The following is a 22,748-nucleotide window of genomic DNA, read 5'->3' on the forward strand; positions in this document are numbered from 1 at the left end:
ACTATTACATATAAATAGTTAAATTCTAAAACAAATATTCAACTCGTACTAGAGTTATCAAACATATATCTATGAGTGTAAACGAGTAAATGCTTATTCTAACTTCTAAGCCTGGCGAAGCTTGATATATGAATATCTACTCCGAGCTCATTTATTAAATGAAATATAATTTAGGCTTTAACCTCAATACAACCATGTTTCACCTTGACTTGATAGAAACTTTTACGGAACTAAAACCAATTGAGTAAGCTGAAGTTTTCATGCTGATGTTTGTATAAAAATCAGGTTTCGTCCACCTATAACACTACTATTGATCCCCGATGTTTGATGTATGCACACATTCCTTCTCTAAACCGAATTAGATCATTAAACGAGATGACCACCTGGGGGTAACTGACGAACTTGTTAAAGGACATTGCGGCAGGGACAAAAAACGCATATACATCAAATGTCAAGAATCAATAGTATTATAAGTGGATAAAGCTTGATGTTTTGTGCAAGTCACATGTACGTAAACTCCACTTTACTCTTAACCAATTTTCCCTCTAGTAATTTGTAAATATAGTCGCTTCTCACATAATACTATTCAGTTTTACTTTTTTTATTGATTGAATTGTGGTTTTTTTTTTTTTTTGATTGAATTGTGTTTACCTTTTTTGGTTGGTTGAATTGTGGTGCCTTTTGTTTTGATTGATTGAATGTTTATTTTTGTGTGTTCCGCTCTTAACCCTAATATTTACTTCGATTCTCTTCGGTGTCCCCACCATATATTCTGAGATCATTAAAAAAGTTGATAAAATAAAAGAAATATTATTTTAGAGTTAAATGTCGTTTTAGTCCATCTGGTTTGAGCCATTTTTTTCAGTTTAGTTCAAATGTTTTGTTTTTCGTCTGTGGGTCCAAAAAGGTTTCACCGTTGCCATTTAGTGCACTAGGTTAAATTCATCCATTTTTTATGTTAACGAAACAAACAATTTGGTCATTTTATATGTAATTCTGTTAACTAGAAGGACAATTCGGCCATATAAAATGACCGAATTGCTCTTCTCGTTAACAGAAATAATGGATGAAGTTAACCCAGTTGACTAAAATGACGACAGTAAAACTTTTTAGACCCACATGCGAACAATAAAACATTTGGACTAAACTGAAAAAATGACCCAAATCACAAGGACTAAAATGACATTTAGCTCATCATTTTTCTATCAATCATAACATTTATATATCGGGATTTGCAATTTCTTTTTTTATCGGTCTAATTTTGCGAGTTAATACGCCAAAGCACACGTGTGTGACTCAATCCTTTACGTTTGATTTAACGATTTCGCCGCAACACGTGGGTTCTAATACTCCCACAATTTGTTTTCTTTCCACTACAGTTTATATATTTGACAGTCACCCCCTGAACTTTTACAACTTTACAAACTCACCCATTAATTCCTTTGGCCATTTCTGAATTGGGGTTTAGGGTTCCTAAACTTTCACCAACCACAAATCAAACTCCAAAGTTGTAATTAACCCTAATTAAAAAAAAAAACCCAAAATATTCAATTCACATAACTTTTTTTCCAAAATTGTTGATTTTCCTCACAAATTCTCACCATTCTCCTTTACAATGCAATCATTTTCTCCACCAAACATTTGAAAACTGAATAAAAAACAATTCTTTTGATCGATCAATTTGAAATTTTCGTGCTTATGAGATGGCGGTTGGTGGAGAAACACGTAGGGCACATGCAGCGATGACAATGGTGCAGCTTTTTGCCGGAGGATCTGTTGTGATTACAAAAGTTGCTTTGAATTTTGGTGTTAGTCGCCTTGTTTTCTGCGTTTATCGTGATGTTCTTGCCCTCTTAATTCTTGCCCCCATTGCCTATTTTCGTGAAAAGTTAGTTCATTTTTTAAACATCTCTGTTTTTTTCTATTATTAGGTTTTGAATGTTTGAATATCCTGGTTTATGTTGCAAACTTTATGTTGGTGTTGAAGGTTTAAAAGAATGGAATCCAGCCTCGAAGCTGAATTAAAAAATAAATATATATCTTATAAAAAAACAAAATAATTGACCCAGAAAGTCTAAAACACAAAAAGCGCACGTTTTCTTACCGCCTCAACCGTTTTTTTAAACCATGTCTGTAAAGCTAGGGTTTATGTGACTTTTTAGTAGTTGTAGAAAATGTGGTTACTGATCATTGTTTGTTCTTTAGTGTGTTATGGACTGTCCTCAGATGTTGAATGTTTAGTTGTTTAAATTATGCTGTTATTGCAAAGGTTATGTTGGTGATGTGTTCTGTTAAGGTAGGGTTTATATGATCTTTTAGAGCCTCCACAACTCGTGAAACGTGGCATGTAAATTTAAACTCGGCCTTTCATGGACTTCACGTGTTGTGGAGTCCGTTTGTTCGTAGTTGGTCCGGAAATACAAACTTGGTCTGGACGAGATTGTGGGCCCCACTCTCAACATCTCTCTCTCTCTCTCTCACACACACACACACACATATTTAATATAATGTATATTAATTTAATATTTTATAATGGGGTTTGAAAATTTATAGTGTTGTGAGAGAAAATGGGTGTTTTTGAAGGACTGAAGGAGGTTTGGGATCTGATGTGGTAGTTGAGGTAACAGTTTGTAGTGGTTTACGGTTGTGGACGCTCTTAGGCCACTCGTTACCGGATCACGCCCCGGTGGGTGGACAAAATTGCCGGTGTGATCCGGCGATGTACACTGCCCCAAGGGGCGCTATCAAAGGTGAAAGGCTGTGGGGCGTTGCAAGCCTCATGGCGTGAAGATGGGGAATGTTGGTGGGCCCCTCCTTTTCAACCAATCAAACAATTCCTTTTATTTATAAATTTATTAGATTTATAAATTATTTTAATGAATGACGTGTAGTGAACACTTGTGAAACCATTACACACTAAAGGTGAAAAAAAGTAAGAGCTCATGTCTATGTGACAGTGAAAAAAATGTGAAATGGTAACACATAGGCTTACTACTCATACAAAAATGTGATTATTAACAATTGTTGTTTTTGGCCTAAAGTTGTTCTACAATGTGTTATTAGTGTAGATCTTTTTAGTTCTTGAAAAATAAGAGCTGTAAATGCAATCAAAGATCTGCATATGTTGTTTCTAGTTTAGTTTTAATATATTAATCAGTGCCCCTGTTTATACTTGAACATAACATCCTGATCATCGTCTTCCTGAAACGAACATGTGTATATCAACCGATGAAGTTACAAGCCTAAAGTTACTGTTTTCACATATTATTTTGTAGGAGAACTAGACCGCCTATAACTAGACGATTCCTCTTGTCATTCTTCTTTCTTGGGTTAACCGGGTAAGTTTACATCTTTAAACCTGTCCAAATAATCTTTTTTTTTTTGTTTTATTTGTATCAATTATCATGTTCCTCATGTAAACATTGTATTATTTTTTCTTTTTAACCTTGAATAGGATATTCGGAAACCAGCTTTTATTTCTTTTCGGTCTTGGCTACACAACTCCAACTTCCGCTGCAGCTGTACAGCCTTCAATTCCTGTATTTACATTTATATTCGCTACAATTATGGGGTCAGTTCAACTAATTCTGTTCACATTTACATGTCAAATCAGTTGTATTAAAAGTTTAAAACAATACATATATATATATATTTCTTCAAGTCCATATGAAGTGGTTTTACATGCAGTACAGAAACGGTGAATTTACTCAGAACTGAAGGTCAGGTGAAAGTTGGAGGTACATTCGTTTGTGTCTGTGGAGCCATCTTCATGGTTATGTTTCGTGGGCCCGTTGTATTCGGTTATTCCGAAAACGACCTTTCTATACATAATGAAATTAGCGCAAGGGGTCAACCCGAGCCAGCTGGATGGTTATTGTCTATTTTTATCGGTCTTGGGTTTGACAACTGGCACCTTGGTTTCTTATGCTTAATAGGGAACTGCATGTGCATGGCAGCCTTTCTAGCTATTCAGGTATTCGATCGGGTTCCATAAATTTTAGTAATTATTCATTAATTTCTTTTTGTTTGATTTTATGTTTAAATGATTTTGAAGTTCGGCTTTTTACTTAAAAATCAATTCAGGCCCCAGTGTTGGCAAGGTATCCTGCAAGCCTATCGGTTACAGCATATTCGTACCTTTTCGGTGTTATTTTTCTCGTCTCAACAGCATTTGTTATGAACAATGAGTCAACTGACTGGAGTTTGACCGAATCTGAGTTTTGGGCAGTACTTTATGCTGTAAGTATCATTTTTATTTCTGCTTTGTTAAGGTTGCAATTTTTTAATTGAGTTAAAGTACACGGATGGTCCCTGTGGTTTACCGAAATTTTGGATTTGGTCTTTAGCTTTCTAAAAGTACACGAACGGTCCCTGTGGTTTGCACTTTGTAAGTTGTAACGCATTTAGTCCCCAGCCAACAAATCTAAAGGTTTTAGCATGTCCAAGTTAGGTGCTAAATGCGTTACAAAGTGCAAATGATAGGGACCATCCGGGTACTTTTGGAAAAATCTGGGGACTAAATGCGTTACAAAGTGCAAACCACAGGGACCATTTGTGTACTTTTGGAAAGCTAGGGTCCAAATCCAAAATTTTGGTAAACCACTGGGACCATCCGTGTACTTTACTCTTTTTAATTATAAATGTATTATGCATACCAAAAAACTATATTATTTGCTGTTGTTTGTCTACATTTTTTGCTTTCTGTTTTCGCGTTTACACCTTTAAAAAGTATGAAAACAATACAGAACTAATGTTTGGCATACATTTTACGTTTTTATGGAACAAAACTTGGTTTTATGAAATTTCAAACTTCATTTATTGTTCGTTTATCATCAGGGGACCATTGCATCTGCGTTAAATTATGGACTTCTGACATGGTCAAACAAGATCCTTGGACCTTCTTTGGTTGCACTTTATAATCCATTGCAACCTGCTGCATCTGCTTTTTTGTCGAGAATTTTCCTCGGAAGCCCGATATATTTGGGAAGGTCTGTTCATCACCTTATCATTTACGTTGTTACTTTTCGTTGCAATGTGATCGTCCTTTTCGGCTGCATACATCTAGTACAACCCGTAAGCTAGAGGTGGCAAATAGGTCAGTTTTTCAGGTTTGGTAACGGGCCGAATCGGGTTAGCCTGTCGAATATGATTACAAAAGGTTATATTATTGCAGTAATAAACAAAATATTTGAATAAAAAGAGAGAAAAATGTCATTTTCGTTCCTGAGTTTTGGTCAGTTTTGCGACTTTCGTCCAAAGGTTTGTTTTTCTGCATTTGGATCCAAAAGGTTTGAAATCTTGCCTGAAAAAGACCGAATATCCCTTTAAGTTAGCAAAAAGACGGAAATACCCCTGACTTAATGGAGAAAATGGATGGAGTTAACGAGCCGGATGAAAATGGCAAGATTTTAAACCTTTTGGATCCAAATGTGGACAACAAACCTTTGGTAGAAAGTCGCAAAACTCGCCAAACCTCAAGGACGAAAATGACATTTTACTCGTAAAAAGATTTATGAGCTTTTATGCAACACATTGGCTGAATTTTGAGCCGGTTGATTAGGCATGTAAACGAACCAAACGTTCATGAACTTATTCAGTAGGAAGTTCGTTTATTTAATAAACAAACGAACATGAACACAGTTTTTTGTTCATTTAAGAACATGAACACACATTTTGTTCGTTCATTTATGTTCATAAACGTCCGTTCATTTGTGTTCATTTATTTATATTTGTTTATGTTCATTCATGGATGTGTGGACACACGAGGTTAGATCGGATAAGAAATGAGGTTTCTAGGGAAAGATTAGGAGTGGCTAGTATATCGGATAAGATTAAGGAGGGGAGATTGAGATGGTTTGGGCATGTGAAGCGGAGGCAAACGACGGCACCAGTTAGAGTAGTGGAAACTCTTACTGTGGAGGGGAGGAGAGGAAGAGGCAGACCCAAACTGACATGGGATGAGCAGATTAGGCATGAATTACTAGAGTTGCATCTTTCTGAGGACATGGTCCAAGATAGGACTTCGTGGAGGTGTAGGATTAGGGTTAAGGACTTCTAGAGGATATTGCAGTAAGGTCTTAGGTGTAGTTTAGGGATGTAGGTTTTTCATATTCTTTAAGTGACTTTACAGGTGATTGCCTTCTTGTGTTTATGCCCAAACGATGTTGTATGCTATTGTACATGATTTACATTATATTGTGTCACTTTGATCACTTTCTTGGTATTGGTGGCTTCCTATTTCTATATTCTCTGACTTGGTGTGTTGGTATGCTGTTCGTTTTGGAGCCAAGGGTCTCTCTGGAAGCAGCCTCTCTATCCCTAGGGATAGAGGCAAGGTCTGTCTACATCCCACCCTCCCCAGACCCTATAAGTAGCTTTGCTATTTGTTGGATTTACTAGGTATGGTTGTTGTTGTTGTTGTTCGTTCATGTTTGTTCGTTTCAATTTAAATACATAATTAGATATATTTATATAAATATTAAACATAAAAGGAACTTTTTAACTACTTTATAGATATAACTAATTGGTAATTGGGCTTTCTAGTAATAAACATGGTTTTCCAATGGAATTTATCGTAATTAATCACTAATTTATATAAAAAATTACTTTATGTTCGTTTATGTTTCGTAAATTGTGTTCATTTATATTTCTTCAGTTATGTTCATTTGTGTTGTTCATTCATTGTTTGTTAAATTATGTTCGTTTAAGTTTGTTTGTCTATGTTCGTGAACTGTTCATTTAAATTTTAAATGAACGAACATAAATGAACACGAACATGGCCATTTTCTTAATAAACGAACACGAACAAAAAAAATGTGTTCCATTATATGTTCGTGTTCTGTTAAAGTTAAATGAACGAACACGACCATGCATGTGTTTGTGTTCGTTGAGTTCATTTACAGGCCTACGGTTGAGCCATTTATCTATAAGCTAGTTTTGTTATTTTACACGTTTAACGTGCTACAGATACAAAATATTTGAAAATGACCCATTCGTAGTGGTTGAAATACAGTCTAAATGCCAATAGTCATATGTTTTCATACCTAGTGTATAAAGAAACAGCAAAACTGATCCCTAATAAACTCTTACATATGCATTCCAACTATTTGTTTTGTAAACAGTATTGTGGGAGGATTCTTGATCATCTCGGGGCTTTATTTGGTCACATGGGCAACATATCGCGAAAAACAACAGGCAGTTTTGGGCGGTCGTCAATTTCGGGCATCTGAGTCGCCACTGATAGGTCACATTTTTTCAGGAACTCCAACTTCGTTACCGAAGATTGTGGATTGATTGATTCTTAGTGTCAGGTGCAGAATTGTGGTCTTCTTTTGAGGTTATCTTTATGGGATTAGTAGGAACAAAGAAAATGAACAAAAATAGGGATTTACATGTTAGGATCATCATACAAAGTTGCTGAATGCGACCATACATTATTCCTTGAACACAAGAGTCGGGTGCTTGATTATATAACATCGCTCGCATGAAATTGACATTTTAAACTTTGGTCCGTTTTTTAATCATTTAAAACTTTATACAACTTCGTTGATCTTAAATTTATTTATTTATTTTTGCTATTTATGTTTTGTTACGCTACTTTTTATGTTGTTGTATACATCGGTTGCCTGTTATACTAGTAAATTGGAACTTGTGCGCAATTGCGGAACCACTGATTGGCCGGAAAAAATATATTTTATATTCGCTTCAACCAGTGGCAATTTGACAACTAGAAAATGTCAAAATGATTAGTGATACCCTTACTAATAGAAAATTGACCCTCTAGTTGGCATGTTTGACAGTTATTAGAAAGTAATTTTAGCAGCAAACATGGTCGTGTAATTTATCAAAAGTAAACATTTATATCTGAAGAAAATAAAATATTTCTATAAACAATATGATTGGGCAGGGAATGACCACCCCACCATTGTTTAGGTGACAATTGGTCAAGTCTGCACTAAGAAGAGCTCGCGCAGACGGTGGTGGTGGTGATGGACGGTGGGTGGTGGACAGTGGTGGACGATGGTGGTGGACGGTGGTGGTGGTGATGGATGGTGGTGGTGGTTGGTGGTGTTTAACCCTCTGCAGACCTTAGAAAATCTTAAAAGTGTCTGGGCCAAGTCTGCACTAAGAAGAGCTCGCGCAGACGTTTTTTAATGAAACGTCTTCGGGAAAACAAATAATATGCAGATGTCAATGTCTGCGTGGCGCAGACAGAAGAGCCAACGCATATTTTTTTTAGATAACAAACACCACCTAAGTTTAGTGCTCCATTTCTCCTTTACATTTGAATACTAATTAATACTGAAATCAACTACATGTTTCTGCATGCATATTATTTGATGAATTACATAGTTCTAAGTAACATAAAAACATTATTTTTCATGAACCATTAAAACTTATGAATAAATCAACACTGTTGAGGCAATGTATGCTGACGATCGATCAACTGAGTCGTGTTTCTCTCATAAAACCAGTCACTCACTACCTCTGCAATAGCCTGCATTCATATCAAAACTATTACGATACTATTTCGAATTTAAAAAGTCAAAGGACACGCCTTTCTTGTAGCCCAAGTAACTAAATTTTGTCGAGATGAAACAATGGTTACCTTGTTATCCAACTTTGAAGCAGGATCTCCTAGCCAGTTAATCTGGTTCCCCGTTTGGCAATGCGAATAACAAGAGTTGATGAACATTCCTCTTGATGTGGAGTTCGATACGGATCGACCCATTCCTGACCACAACGTCTTTATGAAATCTGATCTAAAATCTGAAAGTTAAGAAAACACAGAAATTTTTCCAATGTTAGGTTGCACTATACAACTTATTATGCAATAACGCGTTATTGTTATTGCATCTAGGTTTTGTTTTAGAAAGATGACCTTGTAATCTTTTGAGTTGAGTTGGGGAACAGTTTGATATATTCAACTTGCATGCTGACCATGAATCATGCTTATCAGCCTTTTCCGGTGCCAAAATGTTTTGTACCTTGAATGCAATATCGGGTCAATTCTGCTTCACATGGAATCGCACAGAAAACGATAAAACGTATACAAGAAGATGTAGAACCTGATATGAATCGTAAGCCGAGTTTATGACAAACACGGGTGTCTTGATGTTTGGCAAAATAAATTGTGGGTAGAAGCACTGCAGAAGCATTATCACATATATATAGTTGTAAGTTGATTACATTTTCATGACAGTAAAAGAAGGATTTGACTTCTGTGGTCAACTTTATATCATTCAAATTCTAATTTGTTAGCATCAGATTCTGTTATAATTTTTTAAAATCTACTGTATCGTTTCTGTTTTTATGAAGATTAATGTTATTGCCAACATTTTTATTTCAACTCCAAACGGTAGTGCATTAATTTTTAAGCAAAAGTTTGTTTGTTTGACCTTGAAAGTCAAATTTGACTTTTATGGAGCAGACTGAGTAGTTATAAAGAAAGCTGAACTTACTAAGCCCGGTTTCATCTTTGAAGTACACGTGGAAGGCAAATTTATCTCTGAGTTCTACAGCCAAAATTCAGTTACCGTATCAGAACTAGCAATACCGTATATATACCATGTATACATATATATTTATATGTATAATATGAGTGTGTGTATAGAAAAAGGGAGAGAGAGAGTACATGTAGTTTAACAATCTTGGTGAAGAACTTCTCGAAGTGATACTTTCCGGAAATGTCTTTCCTGTGAAATAGAGATAATGAATTATAAAAAGACAGATTTCTTGAGATTCTATAAGCAAATGAGTTACAGAAAAGTGAGTATTACACATGAACGAAATAACCAGCGTCTGGAACGCATTTTACTTGACTAGTTGGTGGTAGCATGGCTCGAAACTTGTCACAGTACAAAATCGCAGCTAACCCACCAGACGAACAGCCAGTTAGAAGAGCCTGCCATCATCACGTAAAATGTACTCTTCATCAGAGAAAACGTATACGCATACACATACATGTTACATACACACACATATATATACAGAGAGAGAGACAGGGGAGATAGAAGCATACACTAGATGCTTTATTGAGTCCTTTTGCTAGCAGTTCATCTAGAATAACATTAAAGATCCTTGCACCTCTATAATGAAGATTAGTAGCCTGAAAGTTGGCAAAAGTTCACAGTAAAAACTAAAAAGCGTCGAATTTTTACCGTTTATAATGGTGCTTCAAAAAAAATCTGACTTACTGGGTCAACTTTTTTAACATCTCCGGTGAACGATGCTCCATCGCAGTACCTCATGATGACTCTATTCCAGTTGTAGAAGCCTGAAAAAGAATAAACAAACTTAATTCTCACATAAAATTATATAAGTTGAGTTTAGTGTAGATATAGAATTATAGATATTGCACTTGTATGTATACCTGGATTGAACTCTTGCTTACTGCTAAAAACTCCTGTGAAATTGAACTTCTGCATAAGTGTTGATGAACCTACTCCATTTGTCTTGTTCACACGTAAAAGACAACTTTTTGTCGATTCACACCATCCTCCTCCCTGATTGCAAATTGTTAGTTGTATATACTTCTTTAGTGTGTTTTATTACTATTATCTTTATTGTTAAGGTAATAGTAGTTGTTAAAGTATGTCACATGAATCATGATGAATATTGCTTAAAACAGTTTATTTTCGTAATATATATATATATATATATAGAGAGAGAGAGAGAGAGAGACCGGTTATTGTACAAATTGCCTTAACGTACGATGCGTACAAGATGCAGTATTAACGTGCGATTTTGGTTTTGAACATGCGATTTTGGTTTTTGTAAAACAACATGCGACTGCTTTACAACATGCGAAATTTGTATTTTTTTTAAACATGCGATTTTGGTTTTTTTCAACATGCGAGATTTCCCTTTCTGGGTTTATAACGTGCGAACCTACCATTGTGTACGCTCGTACGTTAAGGCAAAATGTACAATACACTTTCACTATATATATATATATATATATAGAGAGAGAGAGAGAGAGAGAATACACACATACACATATACTAATTATTATGTAAGATACTTCAAATAATGAGATAAAGGTGGATGAATCATATATGTACATTTAAGGCTAACTAACCTGTATGTGAATCAACCACTTATCAACACCTTCTCCAAATCCTTTATCAAACTGGTATGCAGGTGGGCTTCCATCTAAACAAACTGCACCACACAAGTTTTAATACATAAAGGAAAAAACACATAACACATGCGCGCAAGGAGTTTTAGAAAAAATAAAGTTACCAGCTCCTTTAGTGACCGCACTTTGGATGAAAGTCATTTCAACATCATCCGAGCATTCGATTTTCAATAGCATTAACATCAAGCACAACCATTGGCATAGTCTTGTGAAGGACACCATTTTTTGCATTGCCAAAAACCAAATCTTTCATGTCCTTTTAAGTTCAAAAAAGGCTGCATTTTTTGTTCAACTGGGCTTAATTAAATGAATATATGGGAAGTGTAATTTAATGAACATGTTGTCCAGCACATGTATCATCTTTAAAAAGCAAGAATAGCTGACCAAGATAACTTTTGACTTGTAATATTTAGTAACTAAACATGATCCAGATCTGGAAGTTGCTAATGAAAAGTCAACTATATATGTATCCAAATATACTCCTTGATTGGTGTGATGGGAACAAGTTTACAATAAGATAGTGTTTCAATTACAATGTTATTGTAATTGTATTTAACACAAATTGTTGTTAATAAAAACTTAAAAGGGTTGCACAAAGCGTTTCAGGTCGACGAAAACCAAATTACTTGTTTCACCCTAACTCGTCGTCACGCAACCTCCCTGACCTGTTCATATTGTTGCTCTATGAATAAATCATTCAACTTATCTTGTATAACCTTGATTACTTCTGCTTTTTCTTATTTTACCTGTTGACAAGTGCATTAGTTTGGGTTTAGTCAACAAAGTCAACAATAACGAGGCTTTGAAGACGTTAATCTTGAATTAAGGAGATAAGGAGCAAAGACGGGTTATAGATAATTCTTGGTGAATTATTTATTGAGTCTTTTATATTTTAAGTTAGGGATAACTGTTAGTTTATTAGATATGTTAATCCAGTTGGTTATTTATTATTTAAAATAGAGTTTGAGTTGGGTTAAGATTAGAATGAGTTTAGTATAAATAGATGGTTAAGGCTATTGTAAATGTGTGTTTTCTTTGATAAATAATTAAAGAGTCGAACGAGTCTATTAAATCCTGTGTTTGTGTGTTTGATCAAGGGCCTAATTTCCAACATGCTTGAAACAATTCTCCATATCTCCCCTTAAATATTTATAGACACTGACAGCAATTACATGGTTCGGTATTGATAATCTTTACAAAATGACACATTTTTAGCCTTTAAGACCAAAATTATTTACAGAATGACATAGTTTTAGGGATATAACACTATTTAATCATCATCCATTAACCATTTATTATTCATATGGGAAGAAGTTAACACTGTTGAGGCATTATATGCTGGTGATCAATCAATTGAGTTGTGTTTCTTTCATAAAACCAGTCGCTGACTACTTCCGCAATAGCCTGCACAATATAACATAAAGTCATAAACCAAGACATGCTTTGACTATGCAAGTCCAATGAATTGCATTCAATTTCAAAACTATAACATTTACAAAACTTAAAAACTATATAATACCTACACTTAACTACAGTTATCATTCATTTCTGTTATTTAATACCATCTTGTTTTTTGGATTAAAAGTTAGTTTATTTGACTTTGTAAAGTCAAAATGTATATCTTTCTTGTAGCGAAGAAATTAGAAATTGTTGAAACGAAAAAACGTTTACCATATTATCCAACTTTGAAGCAGCAGCTCCTAGCCAACTGGCCTGAAATCCTGTTTGGCAGTGGGAATAACAAGAATTGATGAACAGTCCTCTTGATGTCGAGTTAAATTTGGATCTACCCATACCCGACCTCAATGCTTTTATAAAATCTGACCTAAAATCTGAAAAAAAAACAAGTATCTTTGAAGCTCGATCTATGTTAGGATGTACTATACATAATGCATTGAGTGTTCGTTTAGAATAATGACCGTAAAGTTTCATGAGTTGTGTCCGGGAGCAGTTTGATGTGTTCAACTTGCATGCGGACCATGAATCATATCTATCGGCTTCCTCGGGTGCTAAGATGTTTTGAACCTGAATGCATCATCAAAGTCAAAGAACTTGAGTCAACACAAGTGGACAAGTAAACTAGGGCTGGCATAACGGATCAACCTAATCTGTTAAGACACGAACACGATAAGACACGAACCCGAAACACGTGAACACGAACACGACACGAAATCCTATCGTGTCAGATTTTCGAAACACGAACACGAACCTGTTAATAAACAGGTTATACGAAACGACTTGATAAGACACGAAAAAATTACCAACGTATCATACGACCTGTTTAAGACACGAATACGACATGTTTAAGACACGCACACGACCTGTTAAGACATGAACACGACCTGTTTAAGACACGAACATGATCGAATTGGGGAAGCTGTGAACTGAATTGGGAATGGTGGTGTTTGTGAGAGAGATTTAAAAATTAGTGTTTGGAATGTGGAAAAAGAACCGCGTGTGTTTGTGTTTAATTCATCCCAGGTCCCACGACTCTGCTGACCCCATGTCCATACCCACATATAATATTTTTTAATTTTTAATTATTAACATGTACTTAACGAGTCTTAACAGGTTAACAGGTTAACAGGTTTTAACTTGTTTAGACACGAAACTTGTTAAGGTCTTATCGTGTCGACCTGTTTTAGACACGAAACATGATAACTTCGTGTAGGTTCGTGTCGTGTTATCGTGTTCGTGTCAGAATTGCCGGCCCTAAAGTAAACAAGCACCACACAAAAACACCAAAACACACACACACACGTGAATATATGAACCTGGTATGAATCATAAGCAGAGTTTATGACAAACACCGGTGTCTTGATTTCCGGCAAAATAAATTGCGGGTAGAAGCACTGCAACAGTATTGAAAACATGAACTGGTTACATCTCAAACAATGAACTAATCTCTATATCTTTTAGATCCAGTTTTATTAGGATTAAGTCTGTTTACAACTTTTAAGAAGCTTAAAGCGGTTGCCAATATTTTTTTAAGACTTCAGATGATAGTATCAATTTAGAAGCCAGAAACTTAGTTTGTTTGACTTTGAAAGTCAACATGTAAAGGTTTCGGAGCTTACCAAGCCGGATTTCATCTTCGAAGTACACGAGGATGGCAAATTTATCTTTGAGTTCTACAACCAAGATCAAGTTACATTATCAGAACTAGCAATATATAACTATATGTATAATTTGAGTGTGTGTGTGTGTGTGGAGAGAGAGAGAGAGAGATAGAGAACATGGAGTTTAATGATCTTGTTGAAGAACTTCTGAAAGTGATATTTTCCAGAAATGTCTTTTCTGTGAATCAAAGATAAGTGTAATGTAAAAAGACTGATGTCTTGAGATATATTCTATAAGCATATGAGTTACGGAAAAGTGAATATTACACATGAACGAAATAACCGGCATCTGGGACACATTTTACTCGACTAGTTTCTGGCAACATGGCTCGAAACTTGTCACAGTACAAAATTGCAGCTAACCCACCAGACGAACAGCCAGTTAGAAGAGCCTGCCACCATCACATACATAAGTGTACTCTTTATAATCTGAGAGAACGTATACATACATACACATACACATATATATAGAGAGAGACATACATTTGAGGCATGGTTCAGTCCTTTTGCTAGCAGTTCCTTCATAATAGCATTGAAGATCCTTGCACCTCTATAATGAAGATTAGTAGCCTGAATATTTTCAAAATGCATTAGAAACAGTTATGTTCCATTCAGAACCAAAAACCAAAATTCAAATAGGACTTTTGAGTCTTTCTGTCCATGCAAGCAAGTATTGGTTTTACAGAATTTAAATAGGCCCAAATATCTCTCTAAATCATGTTGAGATCGCTTTCAAATTGAAATATTTCTAAACGATCATGATAACACTAAAATCGTATATGGACTTACAGGGTCAACTTTTCCACATCTCCAGTAAATGATGCTCCATCACAGTACCTCATGATGACTCTATTCCAGTTATAGAAGCCTAAAAAAAGAACAAACTAGCTTCATTAATTTGCATTAAAGATGGATGTAGTTGGAGCTTATTGAGGTACCTGGATTTTGGCTTTGCTTCTTACTGAAAACTCCTGAGAACCTGAACTTGTTCATAAGTTTGGATGAACCCACTCCATTGGTCTTGTTCACAAATAAAAGACAACTTTCTGTTGACTCACACCATCCTCCTCCCTAATCACATTCAACTTTCAAAAATCAGCCCTATATATGCCTATGAGTGTTCTTTGCAAGTGAAATTTGTAATATTGTTTTTAGTAAGAGACTTTGAAATTTAAAATATTGGAATCTATCAAATGAAATCGAATTTATAATGTATTTGAGTGATAAAGCAATCAAAATGTAATATGTGACTATGGCCATCACATGTTGGTCGCCACCAACCGACCAACACCACTGTTGTCGATGATGTCATCCCATCTTCATATGGCAGTTGGCCACCGCTTACACCCTTGCCTCGCCCCCACCACATTCGGGTCCTCGACGCTGCCACTTGTACTACCATCATTGACTTTGGCAGGGTGGTGTGGACAGTGTCCCCAGGATTTTTTTTTTCATGAGGCAATCGGGAGACTTAACCAAACTCTTAAGAGGTGCTATCTGACTATCTGAGGGTGGATGCCAACAATAGGGTGAATGCGACACCCATGGCGAGATGGCAGATTCGACTACAATGAATGGTCACAGTTTGGAAGAAAATGTTTAATGACTTAATGTTAAAGAATTTGAGTGAACTAATTCTAGTTCTAATTCATTTCTTTAATCATACGTAGTTCTGATTTCAATTCACACAAATTATGCGAACCAAACACATTAAAAATTTAGAATCCAAATCCGTGAATCGGATACACCATACGGTTTTTTTATGAATAAAAGGAAATTTTCCTTTTTTTTTTTTAAATACATGTCTCTAACAAATCATAAGAAATAAATACTTCTAGTGATTTTGATCTACATTAAAAATATTAATGTAGAACATAGTTAACGATAGTAACTTTTCCGTCATTTATTGAATTTTCGTTCACTCTCTTTACTTTACTCGGTTGTCATTTAGTGCTATGTCATTTAACAAATTTTTGTTTCTATCCGCTGCACTTTACTCCTTTGTCATTTATTGAATTTGCATCACATCCCCTAGCTTTGTCATTTAGTGAATTTTTATTTACACCCTTATGCTTTACTCGGTTGATATTTAGTGTTTTGTCGTTTAGTGAATTTTCGATTACTACTTAGTATGGTTTTACGTCCCCCACCCATCAACGTTGATAGCACGCTTTTCAAACTGTTATAACTTCCTATTTATGATTAATATTTTAAAACTATTTTTAAATAATAGTTATAGTTACATATAAATCACATGCATTCATACATGGATGATACATACATGCATCTACCCCAATTACATCATTATACTTAGTGAGTATACATGCATATTTGTGTATATATGTATATATGCAAGGCGGACCCGCTTTTAGTGGGTCAGGGTCCCGAGACCCAATCTTTTTTTAAAAAAGTAGTAGAGGTGATATAGAAATTTTTTAAAGGACTTCATAAAAATATTTCAAGGGAACCATAACATTAAACTCAAGCTTGTTGCACTTGCAAATCTCTTCTCTTTCAAACTAAAGGACACGGATTTGAAACCCTTTACACCCCGTTTTTTTTAAATAATTTAATACCCACCACATTTGGGCGTATATTATTTGCGAAGTAGGTGATTTAGGGGCTGTTTGTTTACCTTTTAATGAGACTCTTAATGGTTCAGACCTCTTACTAGTTCAGCACTTAATGGTTCAGACTGTTTGTTTCACGAGCAGACGTCTGAATGGTTTAGACATTTGCCTCTGAATGGTTAAGATTTATACAGAGTCTGAATGATTAAGACCTCTAATCTGAATTGGTCAGACATTTGTCTCTGAACGGTTAAGCATTATACAGGGTCTTAATGGTTCAGACCTCTTACTAGTTCAGGACTTAACCATTCAGATGTTGCCACCCTTAGCCTTTGTACTTTATTTATTTAATAATTAATTAGAAAATAATCAGCAGCATATCCTTGTTTTACCAATTGGATAATTTAAAGTTTTAAACTGCTAAGTCTATTAGTTTTTTATTATTATTTTTAAGAAAAAGTATTGATTTTTTTAAGTTTTCTATATGCCTGTTATATATATTTTAATGGGTTGGGTTTAGAAAAACTACAGGACGGATTTAAGAGTATAACTTAAATTTAAAGAGAACAAGATTTAATTGTTCGACTTTTACACTTAAAGAATATATAACACGATTTATCCAAAAAAGTGAAAACCAAACATTTATTCTCCAACCAAAAGCAATAGAACTTTGTTTGTTGTGAGGTATCCAAAAAAAGTGAAAACCAAACATTTATTCTCCAACCAAAAGCAATAGAACTTTGTTTGTTGTGAGGTAACTTAACACGAATTTACTTAAAAAACTGAGTATCGTTTACCTACTAAAAAAATGTTTATTGCTATGTTATTTTTTGACGTTGAACTTCAGATCCCATTTCTACAATAGTGTTAACATTACCCCAAATTTTCTATATTAATTAACAAAAATAAACATGATTAAGAACAAAATCGTGATGGTATATAGACCTAAGAACTCGTTGGTCGTCCTGACCCGACCTGAATAGCAATCGACCCAAATATTCTAATGGTTCGTTGTGAAAAATCTGAACACCGAAAAAAGAGGACCCTATTGGCAAAAAATCATGAGTCCGCCACTGTATGTGTTTTATGTGTGTCATCATATTTTTACGTATACTCTCAATGCACATACCAATAACCTATAATTTTTTTTTTGAAAGGTACCAATAACCTATATGCATACCTCTATTAGAAGGTTTTATAAATATAAAAGTCAACTAAAATCTTAAATATCCACATCATTGCTTAATAAGCACCAATTAATACCGTCATATTTTTGACACACACATATATAACACATGTAATAATATACTATTATAAAAAATGGTATTATTATTCATAACTTTATATTAGGCTGCTACAATATCGTAAACTAAACTGCATTAACCCTTAATATCAAGAGAAAGATTATGTACGTACACTATTGACAAAACCTAAGCTATATATAAAAACAAAAATAATAAAAATTGCATTTTTACTCATTGAACCTTTTTTTTATTCATAAACTTCCACTTATTTACTTTTATATACCTTATTATTAGGGTGATATATATGAGTAATATTTAAAGTATTTATCATGTAAAATACGAACATGTAAAGCGAATAATCTTAACCTGTATGTGAATTAACCACTTGTCAACACCGTCTCCGAATCCTTCATCAAGCTGGTATGCGGGCGGACTTCCATCTAAACAAACTGAACCACAACGTTATTAACACAATATCTATATTATTTAAAGCGCGTTCAATACAAAACTAATTTAACCGATATGCATCTAGGGTTTAAGAAAACAAAAGGTATACCAGCTCCTTTAGTGACCGCGCTTTTCAGGAAAGTTATATTAACTTTGTCTGTGCATTCGGTTTTCAACAACATGAGTAGAATTAAGCATAACCATTGGCATAGTCTTGTAAAGGTCACCATTTTGGTCACTAATTGCCAATAAACCAAATTTTGCATGGCTTTATAAGGTCACACAAGTTTGCATCTTTGAATTAACGTAAATTATCTAACTAAACAAAGTGTAATTTAATTAACTTGTTATCCATCTTCAAGGATCAATGAAGAAATAGTTGAGTGAAACTTAAATTTAAACTTTTATACATAGAGTAATTATTGGTTTACTAATGATTATCTAGAACTTAAGATAATCATGAAAACCCTTAATTATTTTGACGCTCTTTGTTGTTCTCAAGCAGATGCATCATTGAAGATGATGCTTCACTTTTTAAATTAAGTCTTAAAAAAACTTGAAACTGCCAATTGTTTTCCTTGACTAGCTGATGAACCGAGACCTCATGATGTTCGATTAACTAGGTTCACAGAGCCCAATGTGAGGTGACCCACTTGGTAGAGGCATATGCCTTTTAAAGGGGAGATCTCAGTTTCAAACCTGGGCAAGAGGAAATAGTTAAAAGAGTAACACTTGCCGTTCAAATAAAAAGGTTCACAAAATGAATAAACTGTAAGATTAAAAAAAGGTTCACAAAATGAATAAACTGTAAGATTATACATTATTCATATTAATATTAGTTGGTAATTGTTGATGGACCGATTTACCTTTATTAACTAATAAGGTTTCCTCTTAGGTGTATTTAAGGAGATGACTAGAGAGGGTTTTAGGTTAGACTCTCGGAATAACATCATATATATCTCGATCTCCTCTCTCTCCATAATCACGAGTTCTTCACCCTTAAGAACTCGGAACTGCCATCAATTTATATACACTCTAAATGGGAACCAGATCAAGCTGACTGACATGTTAAACTCTATGATTGTATCTGTTTCTGGATTCTCTGCTAGCCTGAATGCTGTAACAGGTATCATATTTACATGTTTTCTATTACATATTAACATAGCTGATCAACATAATCCTCAAACAGTAAAAAAAAAAAAAAAAGATCTCAAGCATGGCACCGATCAGAACATCAACAACACCCCAAAATAAAATACAAATTGTCTACCCAACTCAAATTAAAGACCCCAAACTTAAAACTTATAAGAAGATGACTAGGTCGGCCGGACGTCGTGGGTGGCTCTTAACATGCACTGAAATTGCGACCACGTCTCGTATTGGGAACATTTTTGAAATGACAAAAAACATATATGTATCCTTTGGGTTAAGTCTTAGGAATAATAGAAAGAGAAACATAGTTCACAACAATTTGGTTGGTTCAAAGACTCGCAATGCATGGTGTGTCCTGCTAGTTTGAGGGTCACGACCGCTGATTCCATGAAACACACCGGTTCAGATTAGTCGGACCTATGGAGAGTTGCGGGGTTGTTAAGAGATGATGGTTCATATTTGCTACCTTTCGGTTCATAGTTACCAATGAGCTATTGTGACTATCATAAGGGTGCTATTCGAAGGGGATTTGATGCCATTTGTATGTCACACAAAGATGTGAGTGTCATGACCGGAAAAATGTTTTTACAAACCGAGCCTTTATTACACGTATAGTATTTGATAATTATGATTGCACCACACATGATGATATGTGTGAAAACTCATTAAGTTTATTTAACTTATCACCACTTGCGCAATGTTTAATATTAATAAGATATACTAATCATTGTTTTGTTGTATTTATGAAGTGATTCGTTACAACTTATAAAGACCCATTGTTAAATTCAAAAGTGGAGGCAAAATTATTTTATGTATCAAAGTCGCCCACAATTGTAGTTTTAACTGTACTTCTCATTTCATTTTATTCATTGGATTATAATAATATATACAATGATACCCATTGTTAAATTCAAAAGTCGAGGCAAAACTATTTTATATGTATCAAAGTCGCCAACAATTGTAGTTGTACTTCTCATTTCATTTTATTCATTGGATTATAATAATCTATACAATGACCCATTGGTTGATAGAGTTAGATTGCATTTGGTAACAAAACAAAAATGAAAGTTAGAAATGTTATTCATTCCATTAACAATATGAATTATTATCTGTTAGTGAATTATAATCGAATTATTAAAATCCAATCTGGCTCGTTTAAAACCACGTATGATGGAAAGAAAGTCATGATTATCAGAAACGAATTAGTAATTATCTAAAAGTTATGTATTTGACTAATTCAAGATAAATATTTTAGTCTTAATTATTATTTGGAAGTAAATGTCAACACGAAGGAAAAGTCAAGTCGTGTATATATGAATTACCTTATCCAGAAAAATGTCACTTTAATTATGTTATAAGATACTAAAAAGGACGACACTTCTTAAACATTCCTTTATCAAATTCTCACGTTGTTTGAACAAAAAGATTCATATATAACTTTGTACAGTGAACAACTGTTTAAATTATTGGCCTTCAATGGATTTCTCAAATTTATTTTATACTTTTATGTAGTCTAAGCATACTTGGTTTTACTCCATAAGGACACACGTGTGTACACATATATTTTTATATATAAAATAACAAAGTTACTTGAGAACTTAAGAGAACCTCCGTCAAGCAAACTTTTTTTAAAAAAATTTTTATATCTTTTTTATTAAAAGGTTAATATTGTAAAAATAAAAATAACTAAAAAATATATATAGATTGACAAGCTAGATATATTTTAATGATCTACATATTATTTTTTTATTCTGTAAAAATTAGTAACATATAAAAAAAGTAAAAAGAATTAAAAAAATTGTTCGGTTAACAGTGGTTCTCTGGTTCTCTGGGTTCTCAAGTAACTTTATGGTTTTCATGTGATTCTTTCCCTATATATATACACACACAAAAACAACCAATTTTATAATTATATAATGCACGTGTGCATAGCATTTAACATATATAAGAGCATGGCCAATAAGGTGTTTTTAGCACTCTCTTTTTTTCTTCCACCACAGTCGTTTTTCACTACTGTAGAGCTCGTTTTGGTATCTAGTTTTGGAGAGTGTAGCTCTTGGCCAAGAATTAGAGACGACAGATTGATGTGGGGCTATTGTACTTTTAAATTATAAGGCCACCCGGGGTGACATGATTTTTGTCTGTGATGAAACACTTTCACGCGTGAAAGATTGCAAAACACCGTCGCCACTATCACTTTTCAACGCGTCAACTTAAGAACGCGTCATATTTATGACGCGTTAAACATTCGAAAATTATGACCGTTGGGGCGGTATCCGTTGGGATATATGACCGTTTGAAAGCTTTTTTTTAATATACAAACCATTTTTTAAAATCCAAATAATTCTCCAACTCAATCCAAACATTCTTCCTTGAAATCCAAACATTCTTCCAAATTTAAAAACAAAATGATTTAAAAATCTTGTTAGAGCCGCACACCAATCTCGACGAACCGTTTAAGTCGGTCGTAATTCAACAAAAACGCAAGATTTGTGAAAGGTGTGGGTGGGAGATGCCATCCGTTTAAGTCGGTCTTTTTAGGTTTTTTTTTTATTTCCAATATTTAGTTTTTTTTTGTTATTTTAGTATGTAATTTAGGTTTTATTTAAATTAATTTTATAATTTATAATTTTAGTGTTTTATTGTTAATTTATCATTTAAAAAAAATAAAAAAAGTTGTGAGTGATGGAATTCCATCACTAGTGATGACCATTTCCACTAAAAAAAGGTTGTGAGTGATGGAATAATGGTTGATGACATGACGAAACTTGATTGGATGTTGTGAGTAATGAGTGATGACCACCCCTACCCCTAATATATGCATCAATACAAAAGATATGAACGTTTAAAATAAATATGTGGTGATGATGGATTGATAGTATAGTAATTTAATACATTTGTGCTTATGTTTGTAACATATCTATAATTGCATAGAGAGTAATTTGTGATTAGCCTCCAAATAAGTTTCTTAACTTTAGCCTGTCATTTACCAAATTTGGAAGGCATCTTCCGATGATCACATTTGAATACTTACCCAAACCAATCCAACACACAAAGCAACTTACAAAAATGCACC

At 34.2% G+C, this 22,748-nt stretch overlaps 2 protein-coding genes and 1 pseudogene across 3 annotated transcripts; 1 reads left to right on the plus strand and 2 right to left on the minus strand.

The window, feature by feature from the left end:
* Window positions 1–1,465: 1,465 nt before the first annotated feature.
* LOC110865055 (WAT1-related protein At4g19185) lies at window positions 1,466–7,556 on the plus strand. Of its 2 annotated transcripts, none has more exons than XM_035974453.1 (7): window positions 1,466–1,888; window positions 3,276–3,338; window positions 3,455–3,571; window positions 3,688–3,973; window positions 4,084–4,239; window positions 4,837–5,095; window positions 7,122–7,218. In XM_035974453.1, the coding sequence occupies exons 1-6, from the start codon at window positions 1,704–1,706 to the stop codon at window positions 5,080–5,082; spliced, it is 1,053 nt and encodes a 350-aa protein (XP_035830346.1). In that variant the 5' UTR covers window positions 1,466–1,703; the 3' UTR covers window positions 5,083–5,095; window positions 7,122–7,218. The 2 variants fall into 2 exon arrangements, with proteins under 2 accessions (XP_035830346.1, XP_021969947.1); XM_022114255.2 differs by having other exon boundaries at window positions 1,474–1,888; window positions 4,837–4,988; window positions 7,122–7,556.
* Window positions 7,557–8,277: 721 nt separating this feature from the next.
* Window positions 8,278–11,377, minus strand: LOC110865054 (pectin acetylesterase 7). The gene is made up of 12 exons (XM_022114254.2): window positions 11,245–11,377; window positions 11,081–11,163; window positions 10,373–10,505; window positions 10,197–10,276; window positions 10,022–10,108; window positions 9,780–9,904; window positions 9,635–9,695; window positions 9,462–9,515; window positions 9,069–9,146; window positions 8,882–8,987; window positions 8,609–8,769; window positions 8,278–8,497 (listed from the first exon to the last, which is right to left on the minus strand). The coding sequence occupies exons 1-12, from the start codon at window positions 11,369–11,371 to the stop codon at window positions 8,408–8,410; spliced, it is 1,185 nt and encodes a 394-aa protein (XP_021969946.1). The 5' UTR covers window positions 11,372–11,377; the 3' UTR covers window positions 8,278–8,407.
* An 876-nt stretch (window positions 11,378–12,253) lies between these two features.
* LOC110944553 lies at window positions 12,254–18,702 on the minus strand (annotated as a pseudogene).
* Between the last annotated feature and the right edge of the window lie 4,046 nt (window positions 18,703–22,748).

Source organism: Helianthus annuus, chromosome 6 (genome assembly GCF_002127325.2).
Source record: "Helianthus annuus cultivar XRQ/B chromosome 6, HanXRQr2.0-SUNRISE, whole genome shotgun sequence".
Lineage (NCBI taxonomy): Eukaryota > Viridiplantae > Streptophyta > Magnoliopsida > Asterales > Asteraceae > Helianthus > Helianthus annuus.